The sequence below is a fragment of the Acanthopagrus latus genome, chromosome 23 (assembly GCF_904848185.1).
Source record: "Acanthopagrus latus isolate v.2019 chromosome 23, fAcaLat1.1, whole genome shotgun sequence".
Classification (NCBI taxonomy): domain Eukaryota; kingdom Metazoa; phylum Chordata; class Actinopteri; order Spariformes; family Sparidae; genus Acanthopagrus; species Acanthopagrus latus.
The window spans coordinates 8,446,390-8,470,873 of record NC_051061.1 but is presented as its reverse complement, the minus strand read 5'-3'; the positions used below and the strand labels follow the sequence as shown (position 1 = coordinate 8,470,873).

Here is a 24,484-nt window from a genome sequence, read left to right as displayed (position 1 = left end):
CAAAGAATTTTAAACTGAATCATATCCACTAGTGGCTGTCTCGCATGCTGGAGGTCAATGACCACGGAGAAGACATCGTCGCCATGGCCCAATTCGCGGAGGTTCTGGACACAGTGCGGCTGGCCCTGAGCTGGGCCTCACCTGCCGAGGTCCGAGCCCTGCTGGAGGGTTTGGTGGAGGACCGGATCATCTCGGAGGCCTACAGCAGGAGCTTGAGTCTGCATCGACCGGCTCACGGCGAGACAGGATGTAAACCAGGTTTGGACTGGATGAATTCTCCATGCTCGGACACCCGCCGGTACCCCAACAAAGGTCAGTCGGTTGAGGTGAGCTGCCAAGAGTCTTCCATCACTCTCCCCAGCCACACAAGATCAGAGCCTGTTTCACCAACGGATGGACAAACCGGCGCAAGCTCCAGGCCAGAAACTGACCCACTGGACTGGATTGAAGAACACTACCTTTCTACACCCAGCTACCAACACGGCGTCGGGTTAGAAGATGAAATGACGAAATTGCTTAGACATGCAGAATCAGTGCAGACGCCTGCAAGTGATAGTGAAAGAATGAAAAGGGGGAATTTAGAGGATGAGAAGGAGTGGTTAGAGCAGGTAGAGGAGGAGGCTAGACGGATAGCTGTCCCCGTGTGGCAGCACTGGGACAGAGGACGGAGGATGTTGCTGCCCTTGGTTCCTTCTCTGACAGCAAGTGAAAACACAGCGACATCCAGTGAGGCACAATGCTCTGCTTTGAATATGGAGGGGGAAACAGAGCTTGCAGTGGCTTGCAGAACACTGGATTTGTATGCCGACAAGTTCAACTGTACAGACCTAAACTTCACTCTGGATACAGGAGCCACCGACACGCCGAAGGGCCTCGGTTTCTCTGCGTACAACAGCACGGCGACAACCGGATGGGATCTTTTGGATGCCTCACCTGTTGAAGCCTGTGCAGCAACAGACACAATCGGCGGCATCACAGACAGGTTGGAGGACGGTCTCGATGGCTGCTGGGTAGCTGACGGGACGACAGGTGCGACAGAGGACCTGCTCTGTTTGACCGCAGGTGCACAATGTGGCTTTCCAGGACTGGAAGAAGATATTGGACATTTATTGTCTTCCTGTGAACAGACAGACGCTCATACCAACGCACAAGATAACTCACTTTACTCCAACATGGATCATAGCCCGTCGATCAGTGTTCTAGAAGATGTTTTCAGGGTTGCTGATGGCACAGACACATGCAGCAGTAACGGCATAGCAGACTTCCACAAGGATAAAGAGGAAGAGGAGATGGTGGATCCTCAGTGGAGTAAGTGTTTTGTTTCTCTCCTGCCATATTTACTTCTGTTCTTATTAAAATGATCCACCTGGGGTTATAGGAACACTGCCAAAGCCTTTAATTTCATGGTTGTTAGGAATCTGCATGGGAATCTCCAAACTTTTTTTCTGTGCAAGATCTCCCGGTGCCTTCCAGTTTCCCTTTCCCAGCTTTCCAACAGAAATCGTGAAGTGAAAGTAACCACTGCTCTTACATTAATGATGTTGTCTTTTGGATGCTTGTCTGTTCTGGTGTTTCGGTTAAAAGGCTGGGCAGGTTTGGTGTCAAGGGTGCGCCTTACTTTCAGTTTCATTCTGAGTCGCAGGGATGCGGAGCTCAAAAGGGAGTTGATGGATGAGGTATTCAGACATTTGCATAAGTAAAAGTATAAACACCATATTGTAGAGACACTTTGCACTGAAAATGTGACTGAAGTGAGAGTATGTTGGTATACTCAGTGGGGATGTTAATGATCAATTATTAATCGATTCATCGCCATTAAGAATGTAATCAATCAGAGAAGGGCACAAATACATCAAAGAGTGTCTTGCAATAACAGATTATGGATACTTTTTTTTTTTTAAATGAATCCAAATAAAACTCAAAATACTAGCCTGAGAAAATGTATTTAATTAAGATACACTTCATTTGTCTGTAAAAAATACATTTGACATAAACTGATATTAATATGACATTTCGGTCATTTACTCACCTCAGTGTAGGTTGGATTTTGTGGCCAGTTGTTGAAAAGAGACAGACGGGAGCCTCGTAATTCAAATTAGTCATTATTTTGTGTCACTTAATTTGAAATTCATGACTTGATCTGTTGTCTTCACTTCTGATGTAGCAAACTCAAATGTCAGTGGTTAAAACAGTTTGCTAAAGGAAAAATGTTCAACATATTTCAGATAATATTAATTATTAATCAATAATCAATAAAGTATTAATGGTAAAAGTACTCAATTCAGAAAAATGTTCCCTGTGACTGTTCTACTAATATAGATCAAATCATCTGATTGTTATTACAACTGCATTGAAAGTGCAGTATGTAAGAATTGGCCACCTTTCAAATTCATACTCAAAACAAGGCAGGGCATCACCATAGTAACTGCTAACTGCTGCTAACTGTAGTTAGTTAGCTCAGTTAACCACTCAGTTAGCCGCCCTGTTAGATGCGCAGCTGGCGGGTCAGACTGGGAGCTCAGGGGAGTGTTAGCGTTTACACTGCCAGCATGGGAGCTTCGGACATGGACGGGCCTGGGCTAGCTGGTTTGCATGCTAACTTCAGGAGATATCTCTCAAATACAGCACACATACATCATAATGTCACAAATGTTAGTTTATTCACACCCACAACTGAAATCCTTACCTGTTACCCTTTAATGCAAAGGGATTTTACTATTGCAGTCTGTAGGTAGTTGTTGGCTATTTTGTTCACGACTGCAACTACCGATTATACCGAAATTTCAAAATGACACTTTCTCAATGCAATAAAATTATTACGTTTACAGTAGGCTATGTATTTTTTTATTTTTTTTTTTACAAAACAATTAACACAAAATACATAATTTAATGATGTCATAAAATTGGGTCATGGAGGCTGATGTCTTCATTGTTTCGCAACCATCCCTGCTGATGAAACTGATACGAATGCGACTCAGGCAGAAGTGTTCAGAGACGAGGTAGAATTCAAAGTTTTATTCACGTTACATTTAGTCACATTCACTAACTTCCTTCCTCGCTCTCTCACCTATCATGTGATGCTTACCCACAAATTATAGCGACACGCAACAAAAGGGAACGCACCATTACCTTGAATTAAATTACAGATTGATATGCAGACTTTGCATATCATATCTCTAATATCATATTCAAAACTGTTATAAGCATTGTGTTGTTTTAGCAAACTTATTGGGTTACTGACCATAACAATGATTACTGTGAGAGTACAGAGTTTAAGAAAAAAAATCACATACAGAAGCTTTAAATTATCATAAGTATCAAAAGAAAAAGTATTGAGTCCTCATGTTAGAGAAACTTAAACAATAACATTTTATTACATGAAAAAAGACTTTTGATTATCCAAGCAGTTACCAATGAATTTCCTGCCGACTACAAAAAAAGCAAAACTGTCTTGATGTGATGAACTCGTAGGCAAGCCAACCAAATAAATGTAATGGAGTAAAAAAAGAAAGTAAAATATTCTCCCACAGATGTGGTGGAGTAGAAATAGAAAGTGTCATCAAAAAAAAGAAACATTCGAGTCGAGTACAAGTATCCAAGAGTTTAACTTCACTCCCAAATTGAGTGAAAGTGTTAGTTAGGGACATGTGTTGGCCTCCCTTCCCTAAATAATTGCGCTGATTTTTTGCAGCATTGTGACCTGTCAACTAAGAGGACAGTGTTCATAACCTGTACGATGTAATGTCTGTGAAAGCCAGAAGAGAATCAGGGAGCAGTCAGAGGACCATACTGTAGTTTTAGACACTGATAAGCAAATTAATGAATAACACGTGTATGTCAGTCTAACATCTCTGTTGTCCTGAATATAACACTGCGTTTGACCTCATGAAGCTTCAGTTATCTATTGCAGACTCACAGTTTCATGTGTGAAACAGCTGAAGTTTGTAATGCAGGATGAGATGACCTGGGCCCTGAACAGCCATGGTGGAATTTACTGTGGGAAATCAGTGACACAAAGTTTAATGACAGGGCAGGGAGTGTTCGGCCGAAATCCTGTTTACCTCTGTGGAGTTTTATGTAATGGCACTGACATTTTCCAGTACCATCCCCCATCCGCCCTGGTAATGCCAGTTACCAGGGCGGAGTTTTGTTCCAAAGTGCCACATCAAAGTGCCGGCCGATAAGATTTTCCCCCATCCCCGTCTTTGTCCTGGCTTCCTTTCAACTTCTGTCATATTGCTCACCGTGTCCAAACTCTTACTTTTCCTAATTCCCCCATATTTCCCCATGCTGACTGTGATTGTGTCCACTCAAAACCATTGTTTGCTCAAGGAAACAGTTTAGCACTGTTGTATAACAAGGCACCGACGGGTATTAATGGTATGAGACTGTGTGATGTAATTTATGGGCAGTCTGGCGCAGTGAGAGGTAAGAGTATCTGCTGTTGACTAACAGGTAGAGCGGGTACTTTCCACCCAGCCAAAACTCCCTGCATTTCCGTGTTGGTGACATGCAGGTGTGAGGTGTCGGTGTTCACCATGTTTCATCGTGGTCACATGGATTTCAAGCAATCTGAGCATATATTCAATATTTTAAGGCACCTGGCTGGGAAAAGGGCTCACAATTATATCTAATCAGCGCTTTCCACCATGGGGTTCTGCTGGCAGTCTCTGAGCTGCAAACTACAAACTCCTAACCCTAATAATATATTGTGTGAGGCAGGCTGGTTTATGCCATCCTACGACGTTACGCCAGAACGTAAAACACAAAATAAGAGACAAGCGCGACAAGAGACTTTGACTGTATGCCCTGTATTCTCCATTCAGTTCCCCTCTTTCTTTCCCCACCATGCCCCGGCTTGTTTTTTTTAGATCTCACAAGGTTCCGAACGCCACTGGATGGTTTCATTTTATTATTGTCTCTCAGGCTTGTCATTGGTCAGATAATATCTCAGCAGTTGACATCAATCAACGTGTATTTAAAGTAGTTATTTTCCCCCCAGTGTTTTGAAATATCCTTTGTAATGCTCAAAATGAACGAAAGATGAACATCTACACAGTTTGGTACAGACCTTATTACTGGGCGGACCTTTGACATAAAGGGCAGTGTTGTAAAGATATCATGTCAAAATATTACTTTGGTAAAATGGAAAGTCACCCACGCAAATAGAGTTACCTGAGTAAAAGCTTTGATATTAAATGTACATAATTAAAAGTAAAAACAAAAGTACATACTTTTTAGTAAGTAGACAATTCGGTCTCCTTTCTATCTGATTACCGAATTCAAAAATGTGCTACGTTAGCTCTGATGTCTGCAAAGTAACTAGTAACTGAAGTAAGTGTGAAGTTGAAAAGTTCAATATTTGCCTCTGAAATGTGGTGGGGTGGAAGTCTAAAGTAACAGAAAGTGGAAATACTCAAGTAAAGTACCTAGAGATTATCCACAGTAGAATACAGCAGTAGTAGATGTACAGTACTTCAGTAAGTGAGTTTATGTCACTTATAAAGGATGGTGATGGGAAAGAAGTGACATGAGCTGACCTGCAAGATCACCTAATAAAACCGTAGTAATGATAATTAATGCTACCACATCTATATTTGAGACTTCATGTCAAATAGCATTAAAGAACTATTGGGGAAATATTTAATGACTGTCAGGAGCCTGTATGAAATATGACTATTGAGGGCTGTTATTACATCCTTATGGGGGGATTTTTGCATATCTTTTAAGACATAAACCGAAACAAGTGTCTTGCTGCAGGAACGCGCTCGGCTGTTGCCCCCTCGTCCTCTCTGTAAACCGTCGCACCGAGGCAAAGTGAAAGCAAAAGCGGTTTTTATTGTTAGACGGAGCAGGTTTGCGCTCGCTGCCTGTGGCACGGGTTATTTGAGGACATGTGCAGAGGCTGATGCGCTCAGTTTAACGCACAGAGAGGATATACAGTGGGAGTTCAGAGGACCAGAGCATCATCATCATCATCATCATCATCATCATCATCATCATTATCCTCGCCGTCATCCAGCGAGGCCGGCACCGCAGGTAAAAAGTTACCCCGGCTCTGATGGCGCGGGTTGGGCACGTTTATCCAAAGTGCGCAATGTGGATAGGAAAAGATGTCCGCGGGGGTCTTTCCTCTTATCTACCTTTCTTATCGTTACATGAGTTTGTATGTGAGGATTTCTGACTATTTGACTGAATTATGCACAGTAGTAAAGTTTTTTTGTTTTTTTTTCATGACTTTCATCACAAGCAGTAGGAAAAAAGAAGAGTTGTTGTTTTTATTCATGCATAACGTTCTTTATTTTGCAGTCTGACATTTTTTGCTTTTAAATAACGTTATTCACGCGCACACGTCGAATCCGTCGGATTTAGCACCTGGGCTTCCTTTTTATAGTGATGCACTGTGTCAAACGGCAAACTTTCAGCCATCGTACTGCGAGCGCGCTCTCCATTACGCGTGTGTAAGGTGCCTTTGTGTGGCTCACAAATTCGCGTAAAATGGTGCGTGATTCAAGGAGACGATGTCGTGGGAGAGGGGAGCTGGCGAACGCAGGGTATTTGGGGGGACTTCCAGAAAGTGAAAAGAAAGTGATTTCACGATTAAGCATGAGCGTCCTGGACACAACAAAGAGACGCACGCGGTGGGCGGCGGCCACTGTGTGTGTGTGTGTGTGTGTGTGTGTGTGTGCTCATGCATCATGGCCTCCTACTCACTCATGGTCAAGATTTGTGCCATGTTAATGGCTTTTCTTTGCATTTTTTCAGCTTTTGTTCCCCCGACCATGTGTGGTGCTCCATGCAGTTATGTGTTTGCTTTTACTGATGACAGAAAATGCAACATGGTTCTCTAAATGTGCATGTTCCTCCTGGTTCAGGCCCGTTTTTTTTTTTGGTTTGTTTTTGTTTATTTTTTTTGGGGGGGGTTATTAGGCGAGAAGTCAGTCCCACAGCTACTCCTTCTAAATGAAGAAAAAAAGAAAGAGAAAGCATTAAACTGGTATACTATCTCCAGCGTTCATCTGTACTGCGAGTGCAGGCGGTGTGCTCATTTTGACAGGAAATAGCGTCTGATTTTTTTTATAGTGCGCCACATAGGCAGGATTTGTTGGCTTGCACAGAAAACCCAAGTGTAGATCTGAGTACAAAGTCCCCGATTGATTCTGTCTGTCAGAGTCCCAGTGATTCATCTTTGAAAGGGTGTGTCTGGATTGTCTAACCACACACTGATGCCATATGGCTACCTGAGAGGACAATAAAGGATCAAACAGACAGACAGGGCAGGAGAGGAGGTCAGCCTCCTTTGGACCATGGGGGAGCCTCTAGAAGGGTCCAAATGTGGGGTTGAGAAGGCTTCCCAATGCATAAGTGATAGAGGGGGCCCAAGGTGCAGCTGACAAATCTAACATGCTCTTCTTTGGCTCTGAAGCAGCATCCTCCGTCTGTAGTCGTCAGTCTGTGGTCTAACACCATGTCATTCCTACAACACTGATTGGTCACATGTCACAAGTAATTTCTATGTCTTGAAAACATATCTATTGCATGCTGAAGTCAACATGTATGTAAAGTTGTGATCCCGCCTTCTCACTGAAGTTACATAGTACAGAAACGGGTGATGGGGGCTGAGACAGTGACGCCATTCACCCTGTTACAAGACACTGTGCCGCCAACTGAATTTTTAATGTACAGAAAAAGTTACATAATGTCGCTTCAAGTAGAGTACTTGAGTAAATTGTAGTTGGCGACATTACATCACAGGTTAATGTTAATGTTAACACCTTTTACTGAAGATGTATATGAGAACCCAATATTGGTTATCGGTCTCCTTGAATACTATAAATCGTATTGGTATAAAAAAATTTAAAAAAACATGTATCCTTTGACATCCTTTGTGGGCTTTATGCAGCAATCATTGTTGTTTTGTCTGCCCATAACCTGGCTGAATATAAGATCATCAGATAAGTTAGTGTGTTATTATACCCAAGGCTTTGACTCACTGTGACAAGCCTTTCAGTTGCTCCTCTTTTGTCCACAGTTAAAACCTCATTGTGTACATTTGAACCTTTCTTTTCCCGGTTTGATCGCACAAAGATATGTGTGTGTGTGTGTGTGTGGGTCAGGGCTCGATTGCTTTGGGTTTCATCGTGTGCGCCTTGGAAATCTCAACCTGAAAGGATCAAGGTCAGGCAACCGACAGTCCTACCATGAGGCCAAAGTTCTAACCATACGACGCTGCCCATGGCTTTCATCTATGAGTCAACATCCGGGATGGCTTTGTGCACCATGTCAGCTCGGCCTGAGCTTACTGAGGGAGAGACGGAAGAGGGAAGGTCTTTGTCTGAGATAAACCACCCCAAACTGTCAGTGCTTTATTAAAACACCAAACGTAGCCATTGCTGTCAGCCTTGTTTGAACAGTGCCTTCAGTTTCAAGTGTTAAGAGCTATTCAATAACATAACAGCACCAGTGGGACTCAAAATATCAGCACAAGCTGCCCCCACAAGTTCTTTTACCACGTTTACCGATTCTTCTCCTCTGCCCTTCTCTAAAAGCTACTTTTATATCAGTATTGTTTTGTCAATTAATGCCTTTATTAGATCAAACCACTAAAAATAGGTGACAGGAAATGAGGCATGTTGCAGTTTTTCATTGCTCGGCACCAAAAACATGAAAAAAAAAAAAAACAGTCTACCTCCCAAGTGCAGGAAGCCTCTGACATCCTTTGTATTTTTTCAGCCAGCAATCACAGTTGTTTCACAGTGAGTCATCTGCACAGTACTCTGCTTCTGTCCAGGTGTAGAGGCTCATGATTTACAGGTTTGTGACGGTTTGATCATATGGAGATATGGGTGTGTTACCTTAGCTGTGTCAGGACACGGTGGAAAAAAAAAAATTCACAGCTTTGGCACAGCTCTCAGGATGTGCCTCAGAAACACGCAGGGAGGCTCCTCAAAACATGACTGGAGCCCGACCGATATATTGGCTGGCAGATGACATCGACCAATAGTGGCCTATCGGAGAATATCGTTACTGGTATCTAGTATCAGCTGATATGGAACTTTTTTGTTTTACAGAAAAAAAAATCCTATGAATCATTTATTATTCTTGATTCTACTTCAATGAAATGTTTTGGTCACCATTGTTAGATAACCACATCAGGGGAAATGCCAAAAAAACAAAACAGTTTGGTAGCTGTATCAGCCCCAAAACTTTTGTATCGTCAGGCGCTAATTGTTGCTTTAAAGATCGTAAATTTTTAAATGTGAGATTGTCGGGTTTTTTTTTTTTTTTCATTATAAAGCAAGTCTCTGCACTATATAAACTCTATGATTGTGCCAAAATGCTCAGCCCACAGGGAATTGCTCCCCCCCCCTCCAGCACAGCCATGGTTGCAAAAGCATCGACAGAGCTAATGCTAAAAAACACATTAGATGCTGCCTGCTCAGGCCTGTGAGAGCCAACCAATCAGAACAGACTGGCCTTAAAGAGACAGAGGGTGAATAGAGGCATTGCAGCAAGGGACAGACTGAGGAAAACAGCATCATTTTTCAACATTAAATGCTGAAACATTCTTTTGTCGACAATCAAAATAAAAGCATCAACCTAAAATGAGCATAATATAAACCATGTGCTGTAGCTCTGCGTCTCTGAGAGCCAGCTAAACCAAGAATTGATACATTAGAATCTTGTATGAAACTGCCAAAGGGGAAAGTTGGCACAAGTGACTGTAGCTGTAAGTCAAAGTGCATCCTGTTTCCTCCTGATCCAACAAATGTAAGAGTAAAAGCAGCATATCATATTCTGTTGAGTCAGAGTTATACTCATAAATAATTTATGTAATTTAGAGAGCTAGGGTTTTTTTCTTCAAGGAGTGACAAACCGCACACTCACCTCAATGGACATAAACTACATTCACACACACAGAACACAAACATGAGCCGGAGAAAGTAAAACTGTTTTCAGTTTGTGAGTGGGTGTAGGTGAGATGCTTGATGAATGAATCTTCTTTGATTTAAGCTGAGATGTGTTGTTTTCCCTTTAAAGCTGTCTCATATAATGTATCCGATAGTTACCAGAATGAACAGAAAGCTGAGGATCTAATACATACGTAATGTGAAAATTGGTATATTTGAAAATGCTTCTTAATATTCGTACCCTCGTAACTTATTTGATATAGGCACCAGGTTTTGTTGGGTCATTTTCTGTCGCCTCCATGTCAGACAGTGCACATTATTATCATTATGTGGCATCTGCAGAGGAAACAACAGCAACAATGGCACAGTTAAGCAACTCAACACAAGTGATTAGGCAACTATAACTCATCAGTAACTGTTATCATATGATTATTTATTCATTTTATTATTCCTGTTAACAGGTGCCAAGATGCAGGAAGTGGATCAGGACCCGTTTGTGGGTCCTGACTTCGGAAATCTCCAAGGTTAGTATTGTCTGAGTCTGAATTACAGGTCTGTTTAGACGGAAGAAAGGAGCTCTGTGGAGTGGTTAAACATTAAGGATCACAGTGTTGGTTTCATGACTTGTTTTCATGGCTGAATAAACTGAATAAGCAGACTGACCTTAAAGGACAACATGGTTTTATACTGTTTTACTTTGTTTATATGTGGTGGACCCTGCCGCCTTTCTGGCTTCAAATTTTCCTCTGAGAACAGCTTGTTTATTCAGATATGAAAATATTTAAAAACACATTTCTGTTTGTATTATTGCCTCATTAATATTGTAAATATTTGAATGTCTGCCCCATAGCTACGTAGTGCCCCTTTAATATATCGACTTTGGGTGGTAAAATCTTTTAATTCCGGGACAGATTGAGCCCATTAACAAGCAAAATAATCTCATTAGTCAATCTCACTAGACACTGCTGAGATGCTCTGATCCTGCTGTGTTTGCCCCATGCTGTCTAAACTATGAAGCAGACCCTGTTGAATAATTTTTCAGAATGAGACAAAACTGAGAGGATACACTACAAGTGCAAGACATATTAATGCAATGTATCTAACAAGAACAACAAAGCCTGCCAAATTTGCACATCTACGCCAAAAATAGGAATTTTTGAACATGCATTTCTTAATGTAATATAAATTATTATATCTCCTTCAACTTATTTAGTGTAACAGTAGTAAGGCCACTGATCTTTGCACAACCTCCACAGAGATGCAGGAACTCCTGCATTGATCGGTCTAGCATGGCACAGGCAGCAGATGAAACAGCAGTGGCAGCAGCGTTGTGTTTACAGTGAGATTAAGCAGTGAGGAAACTGTGAAACCTAATATGCTGAGCAGAGCTGGAGAGCTTACATGTCAAGTGACTGTGCTTGCAATCACACTCGCAGCGGTGTGAATCTTCATTTTACGTTGGCAGTCAGTGACACACATTAGGGCACACAGGTCGAGAGGCTGACATTAGTTTAACACAAGCAACTTCAGTATATTATGATGCTCTCAGTCCTCATGCATTGATATCACATTGTATGTGTTTCTGTGTGTGTTTTCAGGTGCCAAGGTGCAGGAATATGATCTGGACCCATACACTGGTCTTGACTTGGGAGATCTACCAGGTTAGTATCGTGAGAGTTTGAATGGCAAATGCCTTTATTCGTTGAGTGGGAAAGCCCATTAAGAACTTAATGAAATGACCAAAAGCTGCTTGACTTTGGTGCCATGAACAGACCCTGCCATCTTTGAAGCATTTTTTACAGACCTTGAACAGACCTTGTTAAATACCCAACTGAATTTAGCAACATACATATACTGATAAAGCATTAAAGGGACTTGGATCACTATCAACACTTACACCGAGTGGAATTACAAACAGGACAGTCCGTCCGATCGATTTGAATTTGAATGGCTGAAGCTACTTTTGCACTAAATTCAGCAATAAAGTTGCTAATGAAACGAATCATCAAGTTAGCGATCAACTGGGTATTTTTCGGACAGCAATACGATGCATTAAAAAGTTGTAGTAGGTTTAGCTAATCTACACTAGGAGGAGATGACAGGTGGTGTTCTCCGTCTCCTCCAGAAAACACCACCATATGTGCTGGCCGTTTTTTTTTTTTTTTCACTACATTCATTCAACCTACCAGTTATAGCCGAATATCTGAGTCACGTTTTTTCAGACAGCCCAAACCATTTAAAGTGGGTTGTATGCCAGTACTGAAGCCAGTTGTTTCGATTCATGCTGTTACGATGCTGGCAGGTTTGGACATCCTGTGAGAAATCCTGTAGTCCAGTGCAACTAAACAACATTAATACTGAAACTTTATGAGGTTAAAAAAAATTTGCCCCCAGAAACAGACTTTTTTTGCTCGACAAACTAGGAAATTTAAATGTTTCATCAGAAAATGTCAAATCAAGCTTTTGCAAATCTTCCATCTGCTAATTTCCATTATTTTGTGTTTCAGATGATTTGACAGAATTCCTTAATGAGGATTTCCTGGGGAAGTTAATTGGTATGTTACAGCCAAACCTCTGCGCATTAACAAGTAAAAACACATATTAAAGTATGAACACAAAGACTGACAATGTTGTGTAATTTCCTCTGCATGTTTTCCTTCCTAGACCCAGATGAGCTTTTTGGCATCTTTGGTGACCCTTTGTTGAATTGTGAAGATCAGCTCAACAGCTGCAGTAAGTTTTCTCCTCTATTCAAGTCATTTAGAAAAAGCTGACATATAACAGGCAAAAGGGGAAAAAAGAAAACTTTCAGACAAACTAACGCACACTGTATTTCATCCAACATAGAAAACGTAAAACATCTTCCATAATACATGTGGTTTAAGTCTGTTGGGTCTAAATTATTGGGAAACATATTGCATTTGTTGTTAATATTTTTACAGTGGGGTCTGGGAGAGCCCAAGCAACAAGGAAGTAAAGCCACTGCCAAGAAAACATGAGGGCTGCAAACATGTTTTTTCTCCATGACGTCACTGCTGTTTTAGCCTGTGTGCCTGTTCCTTTTTTCGTTTCTTCAAGATGTTTGGAGAAACATGCTTCGCTGCCTTGATTTTCAGTTCAGCACTGAAAATCATGAGCATAACAGCCGTTTCTTGTTACTGTGTCTGCTAGTTACTTCCTCTTTCTTTACACTTAAGGTGATGTTCCCTTGCCACCCGAGCTGCCCGGCCCAGACAGCCACCAGCAGGGACAGGCGGGCAAAGCGAGTAACAAGAGAAAAAGGCCCAAAGGTAGAAAACCAACCTGATCGCCTTTTTTGTCGTGTAAAAAACGTCACTGCTGCAACAGCCTGAGAGGCTCAGTTTTACTTGCAGATGTGGCAGGTTCACATGTTCTATTTATGCTCTTCCTCTCCAGTTTCACGACCCCAGCGGTGTTCTGATGAGACTACACCATCGAGGCCCAAAAGGCGAAAAGTAGCAGGTGATCTACTGACTGTGTTACACCGTGGCTTTCAAATGTGGGACGCAGTTAAATATGTAATCTGTGACCACATAGCTAATATTTTATCACTGTCCTATTTTCACACCAATAATTTAGGGTGATTGTAAACCGAGATATCATCCTGCATCCTTTAGCCGCTTTACCACTAATGACATATGCTACCATGAATCACAGCCCACCATTTTTGCAGGCCATGTCGCTGTGTTTTAGAAATCCGGATGTAAATGGTCTACTTTCTCAGGCAACCTTTGGTTTCCATTCATCTCAGCATGTTAGGAAATCATGTAGAAGACTTTTGAAATTCACTTGAGATGTGCAGTCCATCTCAAGACATGAACTTCATTGCTGTGTTTTACACACGCCCTAAAGTAAAGAAGTAAAGACACACATTTTTTTTTCCTGATGTAGCAAACATTTCATTCATATGACTAATCAGCTGTTTCTAGGGGCAGATTTAGATTAAAACAGTCCTCGTTGCTCCACACAGATGTGATGTAACCACTGATACGTGAAAGACACAGTATGTCCGCAGTGCATTTCACCATCTGAAGTTTGTCTGCCGCTCTTTAAATTGCGTCATCTTTTTGTGCCCTCTTCTTCTGCAATGGTGTCACGGCTTTCTGACTTGAGGATCAGCGCCACCACCTGCTCATCCTGATGAACCATCCCAAATAGTTGTGGATGGAAACAAGCATTCTTTCGCATTTTCCCTCACTGATTTTTGTAGAATCAATTTCGAATCTGCGACACATTTGGATGGAAACACAGCAACCATTACTCAATTTGGAATTCACTGTCATGAATTATGGTTTTCACAGTGTACAATAAAAAGAATGGCAACCAATGGATGATTGATACAGTAGGAAGCACACATTTACAAATGATGTAAGGATTGTCATCAAAAACGTTAAAACATAATTTGTAGTCAAGGGGCTAAAACTCCTGGTTCTGGGCTTTTTTTGGCTGGCGTCATGTAAGGTTATCTAAGAACCAAACACTTAAAATCACTGGGTTTAGTATTGAGGTCAGTCGGGTCAGTATAGCACCAGTGGGTTTTTGACCCATGCGGTGTTGGGTTACTGGATCGAACAGCGCGACTGTTGGGTGGTTTTGCACCTATTGGTACTGGGTAAAATGAGCCCAATATAATTCATCCATGCTATATTAACCCCAATTTAATCATTTAAATTCAATTTACATGTTGTGATGTTAGTTCTTCCATTCTTGCAGGTCGACCAAAAAACAATGAGGCACAAGCTGAGCCAACTGTTGACCAAGGTAAGTTTCTAGAGTCTTCCGTAAAATGATTTCTGTTTACAAATAAGTGATGAGGAAGTGATGAGGAAAATGTAACCATCTCAGAGCTTTTGGGGAGGGTGCTCCAATATTAGAAAAAAACAACGCAAAGGTGCCCTCAGATACGTCCCAGTGAGAATGAAACATGCTACTGGACTATATTAATATTTAAATGTGTGTGTGTGTGTGTGTGTGTGTGTGTGTGTGTGTGTGTGTGTGTGTGTGTGTGTGTGTGTGTGTGTGTTATAGAAGTATTCTACTTTAAACGTGGCACACTTCATCTGTTTTGCTGAACTCAAATACTAGGCTAAGGGGTGAAAGAGATGTAGGTTGGCTACGCTTGAGTTGGTTCCTTTGTGGCACTGGAGTACAGATCTAGAAAGAGGAAGTGTAACATGATGTTGTCAGATACGAGGTCACACCGATGAACCAAAAGGAGAACTCTGAGTAGAACTCTTGCCTCGCTTCTTTTTTAGATATCTGATAAACTCCGTCTTTGTCAACTTTGTCAGGACCCAAAATCTTTGGCGCTGAATCTCTTGTTATGTCAACAGAAAGTAAACCATCAGCTTGTTTTTCCTGCACAGGCTACATTGTTGATATGCTCAAGGTTAAGAAAACCTGCAGGGAAGAGAGTGATAAGGTTGTTGTCACTGCTTGTTTCGTAGGTGTTGACACAGGACCACCAAGTCCAACACCAAGTGCAGCAGAGATGACGGGCCTCTCCACAACTCCACCAAGAATCGTTCATCTCCATCCCTCCATTCGGTTTATCACCATCCCAGACTCGTCAGGGTATCAGGTTGTTCAGACACTAAGGCTCTCCCCGTCGGTCATTAAATTTCCACTCCCCAGTGCATCTGCTACACCTGCTTACATATTTGGTGAGTAAAGAATTTGCAAACACTGTTTTATCAGTTTCAACTGCCTGCTTGATAAGTTTATATGGTTTAGATTTTGTTGACATTGTGCTCGAGAGTTGTTGACTCTGTAGAGGAAGGGTTAACACTTCATGCAGTTTGAATTGCCCTGAAATAAAAACAATTAAAATTGATCATTAAGCTTCTCCCAAGAAGTATAGCTGCAATCCAGCTGTCATTAGTGACCGCAGACCTGCACCAAATCAGCTTATCCACCAGAACATTCACCCAGATTTATGCAAACATTTTTAGTCCTGGTGTCATGGTGTCATGGTGCCTTTGACGTAATTGAACATATTGCACTACTATGGGACTACTGCATTTAGTTGTCACGCAACATATCTGGAGTAAGCGTCACAAAAGATGGAGATTTGTATCCAGTCTAATTCTAACATGGATACCACGCAATAGCGATGCTGGTAGCTATACTGTTGCCTGACTTGGCTGAACAAAAGAAAAAAATCTAATCATTTTGGATGCGACAAACATTTTCCATCCATCTATTTTCTTCTGCTTATCCGGGGCCGGGTTGCGGAGGCAGCTGTCTGAGCAGGGACACCCAGACTTCCCTCACCTCTGACACTTCCTCTAGCTTCTCCTCCTCCTCAAACATTTTAAGATTAGTGATTAATGATCATAATAATGTTTTTAAGGAAAATCACCTTTCCATGAGCAATTTAAAATGATGTGCATCAATGTGACATTAAATTACTTCTCATTATTTAATGTCTTACATAGAGCGAACAACTTGCATACATATTAACTTGCCTTGCTGCCTCATGTATGTCTATTCCAATGCTATTCTAACCCTAACCCTATCCTTGCTACACAATCTAACCCCTGTTTCTAATATAGTTCCTGCTGCTCCACCACCCTGCAAACACCAATTGCCACCCCTCTCTCCCGGTGAGTAGAAAACAATTGAATCTTGGTGTGCATGCCAACTCTGTGTTTGCAGAGTGCATACTGGTAGTGTTATATGGCTCCACATTAACAATTATTGTTCTGCCTTTTAAGTAATAAGATGGCAACCACGTCTACCAATTTGTATATGTGTATGCAGGCTCTTCATTTTACTTTTCTTGTGTTTGCAGTGGATGGTGCAGTAGCGCCAGTCCAAATGAGTTCATCCCCACCAGGATCTCTATCAGACACTGCTAGCAAGGCCATGTCTCCCACTTGTGCCTCACCTGTCTCCCCTAGCAGTGGTGAGTATCAAAATATGTCTCATTTCTTTATCCTTGTGCATGAATTATCTAGTTAATTATTGCAGTGTTACAAATACAATGGCATCTTGCATTTCAGAGATGTCTCCATGTAAGGATTCGCCTCTTCCTCAGTCTCCCACCGTCCTTGACATTCCACGTAAGTTACCACATGCCTTTATTCCACTATCCTGCTTTGATCGAAAATACCCTGGAATTTAAAAAAAAGGTTTTGTGCAGAAGCCCTTTGTTATTCAATTGTGTTATTATTTTCAGAGGTTGTAAAGGACCACATTCAGGAAGCTAAAGCATACATGAGTCAAACCTGTCAGGATATGGAGGCGGGCCTTAGTTTGTCCTCTCATTACGTGGACGTCCAAATGAGCCAGAGAGAGACATTTCGCTCTGGAAAAAACACAAGCAAATTCCTGGACAAGGAGATAATTGTCATGGGAGATACAGATCGGCAAAAAAGCTTGTTGGGACGGGGACAGGTGAGGGTTTTACTTTCGCTGGATAGAATACCCGCTGATGTGCTTTGTGAACATAGCTTAATTGAATACAATGATGCTGAGTATTTTGATTTGTTTAAATGACTATTTAAATCATTGGCTGCAACTTACTGGTGCCTTTATGCTTTCCTTTTCCACTCAGATCTTCGAGGGCCCAAATGGAGACAAACCCAAACGCTACATAGTGCTTCTTGGCAATGCTGGCATTGGTAAAACCACGCTGATCAGAAGGCTGTGTCTTGACTGGTCGAGAGACTGTATCCCACAGTTTGACTTTGTCTTCTTACTAGACGGCAAAGCACTAAATTTATCAGAGCCGACCTTTAGCCTTCAGACCCTGCTATTAAACATCTCCTCTTTTGCCCCTCCCTGCTTGGACCCAGACGCAGTGTATGCTCAGATCCTTGCAGCCCCTAAGCGTGTGCTCATCATTTTTGATGGGTTTGACCAGTTGCGTGACTATGAAACCCTTCTCCAGACTCAAGAAAAAGACTTGATCACATCCTTGCAGAGGGACAGTAAAGCACAGACATACACAGTAAGGCAGTTATACTCAGCCATCCTTCAAAGGGTCCTCCTTCCAGGCTGCACTCTTTTGCTCTCTACCCGACCAAGAGGCACTGCAACCCAGCTTCTCCGGCGGACGGACAGCTTCTTGGAGGTGTGCGGCTTCACCCCTGCAGACATAGAGACGTATTTGTCCAAGTACTTCACCGATCCTGCCCTCAGAGCATCTGCTTTGGACAACTTAAAAAGCTGCAGCTACCTACATCTCTTCTGCTGGAACCCTGGAGTATGTCGGTTGGTCTGCTTGGTTTTAGAACAGTTTAAAGGTTCAGAGTGCCTACCGCGAACTTTAACTGGGCTCTGCCATCAAGTGCTGCAACTGAAAATGAAAGAGGACAGTAAAACTGTGCAGGCACAGGCTGAACCTGAAACAGAAATATCTGTGGAGGAAACCACCACCCAGAACACGTGCCAGAGGAAAGCTCGGACGAAGTCCAGGGCACAGGGCAGCACTCGCACCCAACGAGCAAGGAGGGCAAAGAATCAGGAGAAAGAAGAAGAAGATGTAGAGGAGATGAAAAGTGTTGGTGAGGAGGTATATAGGACAGAGGAGAGAGAGTTGCTGTCCCAGCTGAGTGCCTTGGCCTGGGATGGTGTCAAAGCAAACTCCTCAGTGCTCGTTTCAGGAAGGACTATATCTACCAAACTCAAGGCATTTGGCCACAGGACAGGGCTTTTCCTCTCTTATGACTTGAGAACGAGGCAGGTTGTCTCAAATGGTGAGACAAAGGGAGCAGGAAAAAAGGGCAGTGAAGAAATGGGAAGAGGAGTAAAAGGAGACAGTGCGAGGAAGGAGACTGGTGTTGGTGATGACCTCATCCTCTTGTGGGCCAGTCCTTTCCTTCAGAGTTACTTGGCAGGGGTCCATTTGTCTATGTCAAGGTAAAGGTCTCTTGACTCCTCAGAAGATGATAGATTTTTTCTATGTTTCCAGTAGAATATTATTCATAAAAAGATTACCTGAGAAGTGGTTGATTGATAGAATGAATTTAATGACCTTGAGAAAGGAATAAACTTGAATAAACTCAGTGCCTTGTTTGATTCAAATTGAAAATACTTATCCCTTTACACTGTTGGCCTCTTTTCTCCTACACGTCCAGTGCCCTTCCCTCTCTGGATTCCCCTAACTCTTTCTCACTTTCTGTTTCCCCAGGACTGTAACAGATCGGAACTTCATCCTGAGTCTTCCGTTCCAGTCAGGCCCAAAGGGACGTCGGCGCCCTCAAAGGGAGGAGCTAGAGCTCACCCAGCGCTTTGCAGTCGGCCTTCTGTTCCACAAGAGGACAGAACTGCAGAGGCTTGACTCGTGCACGGAGACTGCCTTTAGAGATATGGTTAGCAACAAGCAGGCTTTAGTAACAAAACACCTTGAAGGTCTGTCACATGGGGACTTAAGTCCTGCCCAGGTCCTGGAGTCTTGCCACTATGTTTATGAGGCAAGTTCCACACATGGCGATGACAGCAGAGACAGTGCCAGCGCACGACTAGTTGCTCACCTGGCAACAAATCTTCCAGAAGTCCTGACATTTCATGGAGTTCCACTCAACCCATCAGACGTGTTCGCCGTGCAGAACATTCTCAAAATAGGGGGAACCGAAGGAAGAAGTTTTTGTTTGGATCTGGAGGATTCTGGGATACAGATCTCTGGACTCAAAGCTCTGGTGGGGCTCAACAACATCAACACATACAGGTACAGGTTACATTCCACATCTTATAGTGTTTGTTAAAGACCTAATCAGCTACATTCTTGTAGCCTTTCCAAAACATAGAAGCACTTTTTTTTGGCTTTAACCTAATGTATGGCAAGTTTTAGAACCCATCAGCTATTATCTGATGACTATTTAGCCTCTGCCAGCAACAGCCAATGTTTCAAGGCTTCTGGTGCTGCCAGGGAATATATGGATAAAGGATATCCAGGCCAAGACGTCCTCTTTTGTTTGACTACACTGGTCTTACCTTTTTCCAAATAATCGGCCCAGAAGCCTGCTTTTGCCTCTGTCTCAATTTAAGAAACCATTGTTTCAAAAATTATCATGAAATTCATAAAAGTCATAATAGTAGCTCTGCTTTTTTTTGGCTTCATTTTTATTCCTTCATCCAAGTCTGTTGAGAGTCCATTAATAGCAGTGTCAACCCTTGTGTGTCCTCTAGGGCCTGCATTGCCGATGTCATCACCTTATGGGAGCAGCTGCAGCAGAGTGGTGAAGAAGAGCTCCAGCAAGGCGCGGTGTCCAAATTCAAGATTCACCCCCTGAAAGCCACACAAGTTTGCCACATAGAGCACCTGGCAAAACTGGTGAACATACACATGCACAAGAGGCTGTCGGACAGGTGATACACCTCACGCATACACCCAGCTGTGCTTTGCATCATGCAAACTATGTGTGTTTGTGTGGCTGCTCACATGTGTCCTTTGGTTTCTTGTAGTTCCAGCCAGTTTGACTCCATTTTGGCAGAGGGGGTACCAGCTGTCAAAGACTTGCACAAGCTGGAGTTTGAGTGAGTAGCACTGACATTTAAGATATGAATGATGATGATGATGATGATGATGACAACATGACGACATTGTCTTTCCCTCTAGGCTCGGTCCAGACAATGGTATCCTGGCTCTTCCCAAGCTGTGGGAGCTGCTGCCAGGTCTACATAACCTACAGCGCTTAGAGTAAATATTCACACCTCTACCTCCAGTTCTGACTCATGCGTGCTTTGCATCAGTCTCTCTCTGTTTATACCTTGTTTCCTAGTGTCTGACAGTATCTCTCTATCTTCTCCTTCAGTCTGGAGAACTGTAAGTTAGGGGACAAAGGAGCAGAGAAATTGGCTGATGCTTTGGTCTCACTCCGTTTCCTGGAGATACTCAAGTGAGTAACATCCTGTTTAAATCCTTCTCACTTCCTTCACTTGGGATGATATTTGACCCCGCAATACAAAATTAGCCAACTGTTTTTTTAACAAGATCCTTATGCATGTCAGTATTGTTTAACCAAGTGTTTGCTCTCTTCTTCTGGTTTCTAGTCTGTCACAGAATTGCATTGGGGACCAGGGGGTGAAGAAACTGGCAACCGTGCTGAGGGATCTGCCCAAACTGCACTGTTTAAGGTATATATGTAGACACATACATATATAGCTGCACAGCACAACACAAAATGGTGCATATTGTAAACCCACATATTTTCACTTCCCTCTCCGTCCTCTGTGTTTTTGTCAGTCTTTACAGCAATGAGATTTCTGATGTAGGGGCAGAGAGTCTAGCAGCTGTCCTGCCACACGTGGCTTCCCTCACCGACCTGGAGTAAGACTATATTTACATCTATCTATCTATCTATCTATCTATCTATCTATCTATCTATCTATCTATCTATCTATCTATCTATCTATCTATCTATCTATCTATCTATCTATCTAGTTGTTTTTCTGTATTTATGTGTAGAATATATATGTGTACTGTGATAACTAGTCGTACTTATAACTTGCCCTCCATGTGTCCCAGTCAGTAGGGGTGTAGCACTAAATTGTGGGCCCTGTACTGTACAAATCTCTATTGGCCCATCCAGTTAGCTCACAGTGTTGGCTCATAACAGATAGCAAGAGGAGAGCTGCCATGAACAGTTTTGGTTGGCAAAGATTAAACCAGAGCTGGTGTTTGGAAAGACTACAGGCAAAAATACTAAGATGGCCCAGGAAACTGTTTATTTGATTAGTCTGTTGGCCCATTATCGGCTCGACAGCTGTTTGTAAATCAAAGAGCTATGCTAGTTCCCCTCGAAGTGACCACGCCAGAGGAATCCCAGGCAGCTTGAGTTCCCGTTTACAGGAAAACACTTAAGTAAATTAACTTGTGCTTAACACACAAAACTACAGATTCAATTTCAAAGATTGATGAATCACATTACAGAAAACTGTGATACTTCATTTGTACTGGAGTCGTTTTGCTGTTCTCTGCAACTTGTACAGTCAACATTGTACCATGTTGTTATGTTGTGGTCTTTGAATTGTTAAATTTATCTTTTGATTGATCTTTTGTATGTCCTCAATGTTGTCAAGTGATCTTCGTAGTGTTAAACTTGGCATCAAATGTCAATATTTTTCAAGGTGTTGAAAAAGTTATGAATTCCATCATGTCGGATGCTCCTGCCAGCAAATAATATATTAGAGAAACCATCTGACTTTTTGTAATACCTAGTTGTTTATTTCATTCATGCAAAAAAAGGCACTGTGGTGTCTATTTTGTATTAAACAGCATTATTAATGAAAACACTGAACAGACGGAAAGATTTAAACACACACACACACACACACACACACACACACACACACACACACTCTCACCTCAAGAGGAACGAGAGACATGATTTGCTGATAGTAAACGTAGTCGCTGACATGTGAATAACATTGTTGGGTTTGTCACTGTCCGTTGATACAGTTTTACGCATGGAAGAAACATCTGACGTGTGAACTGTTTTCTGTTCCTTCTCACAGCGTCAAGTACAACAAGCTCACAGATGTGGGCGCGCAGAGTCTGGGAGTCAGTCTGAGAAACTGCACACGGATGAAGACTTTGAGGTGAGAAAAACCTTGTTTGCATGTGTGCGATCACCCATCTATTTTTAGGACGAGGCAGCCAACTGCTCCGCACCCAAAAGCAAAGCCCTGTTACATAATTCCCTTCTTCATGGTGTTGTTTCTTGTCTAATCACAGGCTGTGGAACCAGTGTATTCCGTATGGAGTGTTCGAGAGACTCCAGCAGCAGGACAGCCGCATCCTTTGGCATTAGAAAACAAGATGGAACCTCTTTACTATAAGGCTGTGGACTATTTATTCCTGCGCCCGGTGCTCACAGGTTTACACTACACACCACACGGTTTTTTCTGGACGGGAACAGGAAACGACAGAGGGAGAGAGAGAGAGAGAGAGAGAGAGAGAGAGCACTAAAACAAGCACAAACTGGAGGGATCTGCTGCTTTATTGCCAAGTCCTCTCAAAGATCCCATTCATCGCTGTCAGGAAATCATTTTTTGGGGGGGATTCTTTGGAAATCCAACGTACTGCATGTGCTCAAGAGGGTGTGGTTATGCTTGGTACAAATTCAAGAAGAACATTTGCACAATTTTATTCCTCATGACGCTGGCAAGTTTGGTGCCATGCATAGATTTTTCTGCCTCGTGTGTGTTTTTGGTTTTTTTTTGCGCATGTGACACAAACAGTATTTTTTTTTTTGTCGGCACTCCTTCTGCAGCTGTACATTTGGCAGTTTGCTTAACGATCACAGGGCACTTTAATGTAAATAAAAGGTTTCATCTTGTCAACAGGTACGTCTTTGCCGTTCTTCTTGTGTTTGCTGAATTGGTAGGTCTTCTAACAACTTCTGCTCACTTCCTTCCCAACAGGTTTCCCTTCTCTATTTTGAAACCAACTGACCTTTAACTGTCGTGATGTCTGTAACTCTGCATAGTATATTGTATGACTTTATTTGCTTAAAGCCGTATTTTTTTTCCAATGAAAATATTACAGATGAGACGGTGCGGTGACGGACTTCCTCTAATGTTGACGTCATGGTAAAATAAAGCGTGGGGTAACTGAACAAGACACATGATTGTTACTTTGAAAGTTCCCCAGAGGTGATTCTGGTGTCTCTTGAGATTAATTTCACGTAAAGAAGCTGGAAACTGCAATTTTATTTTTAGTGACAACCCACGAGTTAAAAAGCAGTGTGTCTTTGTGGTTTTTTTGGGGGGGGTATGACTGAAAGTTAGGATATCTGAAGCTCAGTTCTTTTTGCTTTAGACTCTTTTTAACGTTACAGAAGTGGAATACTAAATCACTTCAGTGCCCCACCAAACATCTGAACCGCCGCGCACAGCTCCCCCTCTTTTAATCCACTCACATCAATGGTAGACGGCAACCAAAACGGTAATTCAGTCTGCTAATTTGATAAATTTCATCTCAATGTTACGGTTTGAAAATTGTCCTTTTGCGTTTTGTCAAGTACGTCAAACAAATGTGAGAGGGAAACTAACAGAAACATAAGCTGGCTGAATTCTAGAGCCACTATCTTATCAACTTTTACAGAGGAGCTATATGAAGCATTCTGACCGGAAACATCACAAATGGCACTGACAGGACAGTAAGGCTCCACATCTGGTGATTAAAACCGCCCAGAACATCACTGGCACCACCCACAGAGCATCAGTGACACCGGTGAAGTGAGATGCCTGCACAGAGGCCAAAGGATATTAAAAGACACCAGCCACAGTGTGTTCACCTGCCGCCAGCTGACAAAAGATACAGAAGTATCCGCTGCCATACCACCAGACAACAGAGCAACTTCTTTCACCGGACTGTCAAGACTTCTCAAATCATCCTCCACGTAGAATATCTTCTTCATATATAGCATAAAGGGATTAGATCACATTTTTTTTTCTTCTATAACCCTGGTCTTGTGAAATAAACATTAAATAACACTTTCTAAGCTTGATTTTTTTGTTTCATTGTTTGCAGTAGTTTATGTAGTTTATGATAGCCAGGAGGAAGAAAACAAGCATTTCTTTGTGGTGTTAAAGGCACTCAG

At 42.2% G+C, this 24,484-nt stretch overlaps 1 protein-coding gene across 2 annotated transcripts; it reads left to right on the top strand.

Moving 5' to 3' along the window:
- The first annotated feature begins 37 nt into the window (after window positions 1-37).
- ciita (class II, major histocompatibility complex, transactivator) lies at window positions 38-23,222 on the top strand. Of its 2 annotated transcripts, none has more exons than XM_037089736.1 (23): window positions 38-1,308; window positions 10,373-10,435; window positions 11,510-11,572; window positions 12,419-12,466; window positions 12,576-12,644; window positions 13,109-13,201; window positions 13,329-13,394; window positions 14,646-14,693; window positions 15,380-15,595; window positions 16,487-16,537; window positions 16,726-16,839; window positions 16,937-16,996; window positions 17,113-17,330; window positions 17,491-18,797; window positions 19,069-19,605; window positions 20,067-20,246; window positions 20,343-20,414; window positions 20,497-20,577; window positions 20,693-20,776; window positions 20,931-21,014; window positions 21,124-21,207; window positions 22,395-22,478; window positions 22,615-23,222. In XM_037089736.1, the coding sequence occupies exons 1-23, from the start codon at window positions 45-47 to the stop codon at window positions 22,688-22,690; spliced, it is 4,962 nt and encodes a 1,653-aa protein (XP_036945631.1). In that variant the 5' UTR covers window positions 38-44; the 3' UTR covers window positions 22,691-23,222. The 2 variants fall into 2 exon arrangements, with proteins under 2 accessions (XP_036945631.1, XP_036945632.1); XM_037089737.1 differs by lacking the exon at window positions 38-1,308 and adding an exon at window positions 5,862-6,039.
- The last annotated feature ends 1,262 nt before the right edge of the window (window positions 23,223-24,484 follow it).

What these genes read in the sequence shown, in the direction of transcription:
- ciita (XM_037089736.1), top strand. Translation starts at nt 45, where the DNA reads ATGCTGGAGGTCAATGACCACGGAGAAGACATCGTCGCCATGGCCCAA. An exon ending in ATTGCCACCCCTCTCTCCCG is followed by an intron (nt 16,538 to 16,725) that starts GTGAGTAGAAAA and finishes TTGTGTTTGCAG; the next exon opens with TGGATGGTGCAGTAGCGCCA. An exon ending in CATAACCTACAGCGCTTAGA is followed by an intron (nt 20,578 to 20,692) that starts GTAAATATTCAC and finishes CTTCTCCTTCAG; the next exon opens with TCTGGAGAACTGTAAGTTAG.